The following is an 8,477-nucleotide window of genomic DNA, read 5'->3' on the forward strand; positions in this document are numbered from 1 at the left end:
TACGACTGCCTCAGACCTGGCGGGGAGTGCTTCCTTCTATACGTCGGTCCGATGAATCAAATACTGGGTCACAGTGAGGATGAACTTCCATATTACTTGAAGAATATTAGTAAATGGAAAGAACATCTTAAAGTACGTATACATTTATTTTAATTTAAACAACTGATGATGAAAAAAATGAATGACGTACAGAAATGGCTGCCTTGTGAAATTATAAATTGTCACTGCAATCATAATTGTTGTCTCATTCACATGTAACGTTGAAAATACTCTTATCATCATCGTCGTCACTATCAACGTGGCCATTATGGGTGATTTTGAGAATGGTTAGTTATTTATATTATCATCATCATTTTACGATTATTAATGTTACCATCATCGTTATCATCAATATTATCATTTCTTTTATCATCAACCATATATATAGAGGGTGACCCTTCCAACGTATCCTCTAGAAGGTCGACGGATTCTTAAATAAATGAAAATTAGGTGATGCTTTAAAATCAGTGAAGTCTATGACTGGAGACAAGGCCATTGTTTTTGGTTTCCTTCATCCAAGAATAAAAACAATAACACTGTTTTGGCTTTTTTAACCACATTTGTTGGGCATATATTATTCTCCTAATGGCGATCAAACGTTAACAACAACAATTCTTCACAGAACTATCATACGTGGTGTAACAAAAGCATTTAACTCATATTACTTCGCCATGTAAATCATCTCATCAACATCATCATTATTATCATTGTCTCTCATCAACATCATCATTATCATTGTCTCTCGATAAGGGAAGTGTTTTTTTCTTTTTTAAGGGAAGTGTTTTTTAGTGTATTAAAATACTCTATGAAATAACCTCATTAGATTAAATTAAAAGTTATTCATTACATTTCAGGATTACGAGAACAAAATATATAGTCAAATAAGTATTGAAGATAGCATAAGGTTTCTGGAATCAGTTGGCTTCGAGGTAATAACAGCAAACTTACACAAACCATGTGACGAACTTGATCTTCACAAAGACCAAATAAAAGGTAATTTGTAATGTACTTTTTATGATAATTATACTGTAGTGATATATAGACAAAAAAAAATTAATATATTGACAAATACTAACAAAAAAACTCAATTGCAACATTTCAGTTATTTAGTTAAAAATTATATTTACGTTATATATACATACAGGGAGAGGCTGGGGGAAGGTGGGAGGCAGGAGGGGTGCAGAGGCACCCCCTAATAAAAAAAAAGTGCCGCTAGTGTAGGCCTAAGCCTCGGTCTCTGCCTAGTACTACAGTGGAAAATTTGTAGCAAGTAGAACTTGATTACACCAACAAAAGTAGTCCCCTACAAGTATATGATATTCCTAGTCGTAAAATAAAATAAAAACTCATTTTTTATCCCAAATGTGAATGAACACTACAGAAATTCGAAATAAATAGTGTATTCTTTCCTTCTTATTGTTTATGTGCCGGCTTGTCCTCGTACGGTAGTTGTTGCTTTCCTCTAAGTGAATTTGCCCAAAATGCGAATTTTTTTTTCATTACACGCATGGGCAGTTCAATAATTAACTACGAAGTACTTTGCTGCACATGCTTATGTTTATGAGAAATAAAATTTGATGATTCGCACTATTGTGCAAACTGCATAAAACTTAAAACATACAAACATAAATCTGCATAAGATTGCATAACATCGATGGAGAATTTATATCTTTCAAATTGAATAGGCTATTAAAATACAAAAACAATGGAAAAAAAAAACGCTTGAAATTGAAATTATTACGGCAAATAAATATTTAAAGTTGCAATATCGTACTGTATTTAGTTAAGATTTTCATGTTCGATTTGTAGAATGATTGATTATATTAAAATAAAAGTGGGATGCTCCCATACAAGACAAAATAAAACGTACAGTAAATTTTTACATTCATTTAATTGTATTTATATAGAATAGCTTTAAAACATACAATTAAAAAAAGAAAAAAATTAAGATAAAAATAGGCCTACATGATTGCCAACAGAAATACAGACGTCTTAATATTCTTCTTAAACTTTGACGAAAAACTTGGTTAATGAGACAAAAAGCAGTTAATGAGATATGCATTTTTTAATACTTATACAGAACATACAGTACTGGGGAAATGTTGGTCGAAGCAACAGCCTAATGTGATTTAATGGATTTTAAATGTTATCATGATTTTAAAATATACATCAAATGACACCGACATTATTATTTTTTTAATTACTTTCATAATTCAGTGTAATCTTTTCAATAATACCAATAGACCTGACACATGCAACAGCAATACAGTAATTAGAAAAGAGTACAAAAATTGTTCTTCTTTTGAATGAAAGTTTTAACTGTACTTAATAATTTGTTTTATATAATATAATAAAAATTAAACCAACTAGTCACTAAAGGGATCCCTGCTGGCCCGCCCCACCACCCCCCCCCCTAAATTGTTTAAAAAATTTTTTTAATTGAGATATCAAGAAAATTATATTTACATTTTTAAGTCTGAGAGTGCAATTTCCGGCCATCTAGAGATGCCATAATCACACATTTTCTTACCTCAGTCCCAATCCTCCATCCATGAATACCTCCCCGGGCCCCCTCTATTTTGAATTCCTGGATCTGCCACTGATGTGTAACAAGACAAACAAAGTATTATCTTAATTACAATATGTTGTGCATATTTTGTCAAATTAAGATACAAAATTAAGAACTCAATTGCGCCATCAAAATACATCACAAAATACATAAATATATATATATATATATATATAATTAGTATTATTATTAATTCTTAATAATTTTGATGTGTTGCTTTTTTTTTTATTACATTCTATTTAAAAGAATCCTTTCATCAAATTCGTATTATATCATTGACTTACAATTATTGCATCCCAATCGCATTAACAGATAACTAACAAAAATTATCATTAGTTGTATGTTATTTTCTTTGCTTTAGATTATCTCCGCACACTTCTTGGTCATCTGAATTACCTACCCGAGCAATACCACGAAGGATTTCTACAAGATGCTACTGATTGGTGCAACAAAAACTTTCCTGTCAATCAACGAGGAAACCAATATATGCGACTTGAAGTAATGATGCTCCGAGCCAAAAAAAAACTAAATTACTGAAGATCAGATAAATAGCCTGAGAGCCGCACATTTCAGTTATCACAATGGAGGTCTCTGTATAGGACCATACTGTACCTATATGAATTTAAATTAAGCTTAGACTTACGACACTAAATTACTATGGCGCCATTCATTCTGAATTTGTTGGCCTGCAGAATTTTAGAAACTATTTTCAATATATATGTGAAATATTCCTAATACCGAAATCAATACATACTATTCACAACCACTGGTTCACCAAAATATGAATGACTGGGTGTATAATTTAATTCATCATATATTTTACAGTTGACCCTTAAGTTGGTTGGTAATAAATTTGAGGAAACAAATAGTAACTGCAAACTTGGCAACAATAGCATCAGACAGAAAAAAGATGGAAAATGTTAGAGGAGGGCTTCACACAGCAGTGGGTGAAAAAGCCTGATGATGATCATCATGATGATCATGATGGAATAGTAGTTACAGTGGTAAATTATCGTAAATCAACAAACAACCTCCCCTTGATAACAATGATTTCAAAGATATATTGACAGTGTAATCTAAGATTAGATTCAACAGCCAAACTGTTTTAACATTATTAAATTACTGTGAACATTTTATTTGTTACTAAACCAAGATGGACCTTTCCGCTCATCCCCGCCCCTTGGATACGGTTGCTAAGATTCCGCAAAACGACAGCATAAATTAGTTAAGCCCTGCCAATTGGATATGATGGCTATGATCCCGCATAACATACGTGCTTCTTGTAAGTATGTGTTCTTAGCCCTGTTCTGATTGGTTCAAAAGCAGGGCTTATTTAAACTATGGAGGAAAGACCTATGTTTAAACCTGTAAATAGGCTGAGAATAAGACTGACTATTCAATGCCTATCTCATATGGTATATATATAAAATATATAGAAACATGAATTTGAGTTCTTATGTTTAGTAAACAAGGTCATAAAATGTCTTATACATTTCAAGAAAATATTTGAAAAAAGAACAGGCAGGTAATTTAGATGATCAACACGTGCCTGTATGATTAAGTTAAAAAAGAAATCATATTCTACTACCTATTGACTTATAAATCAATTTATAAATCAATCAATTTTTATTAAAATTATTTTGTACAGTTGAGGGTAGATAGTGCCATAATGACCATTGACCTAGTATTCTAGTGTCTTGCAGGGTCGGAAATCAGCGACATCAAGAGGCAATAATTTTCTCTATAACAACATATCATACTTGATATACAAATCAATAATTTTTAGTTAAAATATATATTTTTTTTCAATAGTAGTAGTGACTATTACATACCTAGTCAATCTTTCCCAGTCATCGAGCAGATTTCCTGAAAAATGGAAATGTCCTAAAGTTTTCCCTATATTTAAAAGTGGTGATAGAACCAAGGCCAGTAATTACAGGCCCATATCAAATTTACCAATTCTTTCTAAGATAATTGAAAGGGTTGTTTTTTTACCAGATTTATCAATTTATAAATTCTAAAGGCATGATCTATAAATATCAATCTGGATTTCGTCCTAAATTTTCAACTGTATCGTCCTTTAAATAAATATTACAGAAGATTGGATAAACGCAATTGATTGTGGGAAGTACATTGGTTTAGTTATGCTAGATTTGAAGAAGGCATTTGATACAGTGGACCATGCCATTCTTATAGAGAAACTCCATTCTTTCAAACTTGATCAAAAAGTTATAAATTGGTTTAGAAACTACCTTTGTGATCGTACACACCTGACCCAGGTAAATGGAGTTCAATCAAGTCTATGTAATAGTGTATGTGGAATCCCTCAGGGATCAATTTTGGGTCCTCTGTTATTTACATTATATGTGAATGACCTACCAAAGCATGTAAATAGTGTACAAATTAGTATGTATGCAGAATGCATTCGTAAAGAGTTTTCTTTTTGTGAAATCATCAACATAAAAAAGATAATCTGAACATGAAATACTACTTTTGAATTGAACATAATAATTCATTATTGATGAAGACATATTTTCTGAATTAAATTTCTGGTTTTCGATGTCAGATAAACGTAAAGCAACTTTAGAAATTAATGTATTTTTGTCTTCGTTACCCTGTGAGAACCAATTATCACCACAACCAATACGACATAATAGATGTTAGACATGATGCACCCAGCATATTTCATTCCTTTCGGTTTTTCTAAGTAGAAAATTAAAACATTGAAAAATAAAATTCTAGATTGGTCAGTAATTAATAAATGTAACCAAAATTTGATGACATTAATGTAACAATAAACATATAATGAAAATCTTAATCGTGTATGTGGAGTCCCTCAGGAATCAATTTTGGGTCCTCTGTTATTTACATTATATGCGAATGATCTACCAAAGCATGTAAATAGTGTACAAATTAGTATGTATGCAGATGATACAGCTCTTTACTTTGCATCTTCCGATATAAATGAGGTGTTAATGAAAATTAATGATGATTTAGTAAATGTTAAGTAATGGTTAGCACATAACAATCTCAGTCTGAATGTACTGAAAACACAATGTATGTTCATTGGAACACATCAAATTCTAACAAAATTATTAAATGTTGATTTAGATTTAAACATAGAAAATATACCATTGCAGAGAGTAAAAAGCTGTAAACATCTAGGTGTTTTTATTGATGAACATTTGTCATGGGAACAAATAGATAATGTTAAATGTAAAGTCTGTATTGTTGCTCCACTATTTAACTATTGCAATGTTGTGTGGGGCAGATCAAGCCAAAAACAAAAAAATAAACTACTCAAAACAGGGCAGCTAAAATAATTACAAAAGTAAGAAAATATGACTCAAGTACACGAGCCCTGCAAAACTTAAACTGGAATAAACTTGAAGACCAATTGTATCGAAATGAGGCTATTACTTTGTATAAGATATTCCATAATGAAGCACCACCATACTTAAACACATTATTTACCGCTAAGGAAGAAAAATACTATACAAGATCTAATGATGTCTTGTGTTTGGAAAAACCCAAAACGGAGTACAAAAAAAGAAGTTTTTCGTATCGTGGTGCCAAATTATTGAAAGTTCAGATCAAAATGCAACAAATGTTTATTCATTTAAACAGTTATTACCCAGTGGTGTACTGTAAGTTTTTGAATTTGTTTATGTTTACTTCTATAAAAATTGTTTAGTTAATGGTGTTAATCTTTTTAGTATTTCATCAATATCACAGCCTTGTAGAAGAACACCTTTGGGTGATACAAGCTTTTCTGTGTTTAAACAAAGCCTTTATTATTATTATATTATTACTTAATAATTTTTGACCCAGTATATGGTAATAAGGTTATATATTATATACTATAATATCTTGCCAAGTGGAAGTCCAAAATCAAACACCAGGAGGCTTATAATTAATTGATTGAAGAAACAGAAATATCAGACTCAATGAAATTAGTGCTAAGACAAAAGAAAATGAAAACCACTGATATTCAAACAGATCAGTATTTTATGTAATGTAATTTAAGTAGTCACTATGCTATGGTTTCCACAGTTGTGTGATTAAGTTCACCTTGCGACAAAAAATCTAATCAACAGTAAATATTGTAGATGATAAGTATAAATATTTACCAATTACTTGGATGAATTCTAATCGATTTAAGTGAAAAACTGAAGTAATATTTAGATCCATAAATGAATTAATCTTTAATCAGAGGCTATTCATATTATCATTTACATAAAATATAATTAAATTAAATCAACATATTTACATAGTAAAATATGATATCGATTTCACAATTCGGCAGTCCATGAATTCAATTCAATATTTTATTTTCATCATTAGCTAATGAATGCTCAGTACTCTCTGCTTAAACCTTTATTTAAACTACCAAAATTTATCTGCAAACATGAAATGATAGAAATGGCATAATGGATAGAAAGTAGTAGAATGGTTGATGTTGATGGAGGGGGGTAATCCCTGGACCTACTGTTGGCAATGGTTTGAAAACATATATTCCCTGTTTCTACAACAATTTTCAGTTCAGTCATCAGAAAGTCTGAAAGATAAAAACAGCTATGGATGATAATATTAAAAACAATTAAAACAAGCCACAAATACCACATTATTATTCTACCTGTAATTTATTTAAGATAATGTATACTGCCACCAAACATTAAAAAAAAAAAAATTGAATTACATATTTGTAATAACCACGCTCTCGAAAAAGTACCTCTTATGCATAAGCACTGCACTAATCCTCACTTTCTTTTTAAAAGAGCTGCAGTGCTTATTTCATCATTTATACTAATAGCAGTGCCTCGGCTGAGTGGATAGTTAGTTTTACATATTTTACTTTGTTGCTGACATCTGAGATAGTCCAACATTCAATTTTATCATTAATTATTTATATTATGTAATTTCATGTAGTAATGTTGTTTGATTGAAATTGTCATCATTTATATTTTGATAGAGGGCCCCAGAGTATCAGCTGGCCTTCCAGGCACAGTTGGAAGGGTTAACCTCTCTATATAAAGTTGAAATAAAAAAATTAAAAAAATAAAAAAACCTGGGGCAACTATTTTATACTTACTTCTAATTGGCAAAACATCTCCAAAAAATATAAGCAGCTCCTGGTACATGTCACAAAAAGCAACTGATATTGTAAATTTATCAATGAACAATGTTGAAATAAGACGATAATAGCTCCTCTCCCTCGGCAATGTCTCGCAAAGAAACTAATACAATTGATCGAAGTATTCTAGAAAGTAACATAAAAATGTTGCACTCAAATTTTGTTATGTAAAAACAGCCAGGACTAGAACATGAAATTAATCACATGTTCACTCACAAAGGTAACTGGGAATGGGATTGATGGGGAAAGCAATATGAGTGGTGTCTGAACGATCAAGTGAGGGGTGTCTGCTAGCAAAATAAGGTTATACGTGGTGATTTTAAATTACTTGAGTGAATTTTTTGCTTTGAACATGTTTAATGAGGGATCCCTCAACCATGATTGGTAAGCAAGCCAAGAGTTTCTCAACTAAGTCTACTTGATAGATGACCCCATTTATACGTTTAAAGTAAAACCACAATCATGGTTTCTAAAGCATCATTAAGATTATATCAGTCATTCAATTGCAAATACACCATTACAATTCTTAACCTTACTTTGCTTTGTGAACTACTGAACGTTGCTAACATTATGTTGTTCTTTGTAATAAGCAATTCAAAATTGTCATTTATATTTTGAGGTTTTTCTTCATTTTTGGGTGCCACTATACCTTCAACACTACATAAATAAATGAAAATAAGCTGTTGTTTTGAAGGGGAATATCTGTAGGCAATACACATCATAATATACACATCT

General features: G+C 31.0%; 2 protein-coding genes across 2 annotated transcripts in view; one reads left to right on the forward strand and one right to left on the reverse strand.

The window, feature by feature from the left end:
• Nucleotides 1-6: 6 nt before the first annotated feature.
• LOC117102769 lies at nucleotides 7-5,189 on the forward strand. Its single transcript, XM_033243176.1, has 3 exons — nucleotides 7-132; nucleotides 894-1,032; nucleotides 2,970-5,189. Exons 1-3 carry the CDS (start codon nucleotides 52-54, stop codon nucleotides 3,143-3,145), a joined length of 396 nt encoding a protein of 131 aa, XP_033099067.1. The 5' UTR covers nucleotides 7-51; the 3' UTR covers nucleotides 3,146-5,189.
• A 128-nt stretch (nucleotides 5,190-5,317) lies between these two features.
• Nucleotides 5,318-8,477, reverse strand: part of LOC117102768 (SET domain-containing protein 9-like) — a 7,205-nt gene continuing 4,045 nt past the window's right edge. Inside the window, exons 6-7 of the mRNA XM_033243175.1 lie at nucleotides 7,701-7,868; nucleotides 5,318-7,183 (exon numbers count right to left, since the gene is read on the reverse strand). Of these exons, the coding sequence (XP_033099066.1) occupies nucleotides 7,781-7,868 (88 nt within the window). The 3' untranslated portion in view covers nucleotides 5,318-7,183; nucleotides 7,701-7,780. The remainder of the gene's footprint in view (nucleotides 7,184-7,700; nucleotides 7,869-8,477) is intronic.

This window comes from Anneissia japonica, unplaced genomic scaffold (genome assembly GCF_011630105.1).
Source record: "Anneissia japonica isolate Jap-2015-1 unplaced genomic scaffold, ASM1163010v1 scaffold11413_len12529_cov114, whole genome shotgun sequence".
In the NCBI taxonomy this organism is placed as follows: domain Eukaryota; kingdom Metazoa; phylum Echinodermata; class Crinoidea; order Comatulida; family Comatulidae; genus Anneissia; species Anneissia japonica.

Excerpts from the sequence above, each read along its gene's own strand:
- LOC117102769 (XM_033243176.1), top strand. The coding sequence starts at position 52 with ATGAATCAAATACTGGGTCACAGTGAGGATGAACTTCCATATTACTTG. Across the intron at positions 133-893 it reads AATGGAAAGAACATCTTAAA|GATTACGAGAACAAAATATA; the intron begins GTACGTATACAT and ends ATTACATTTCAG. Across the intron at positions 1,033-2,969 it reads TCACAAAGACCAAATAAAAG|ATTATCTCCGCACACTTCTT; the intron begins GTAATTTGTAAT and ends TCTTTGCTTTAG.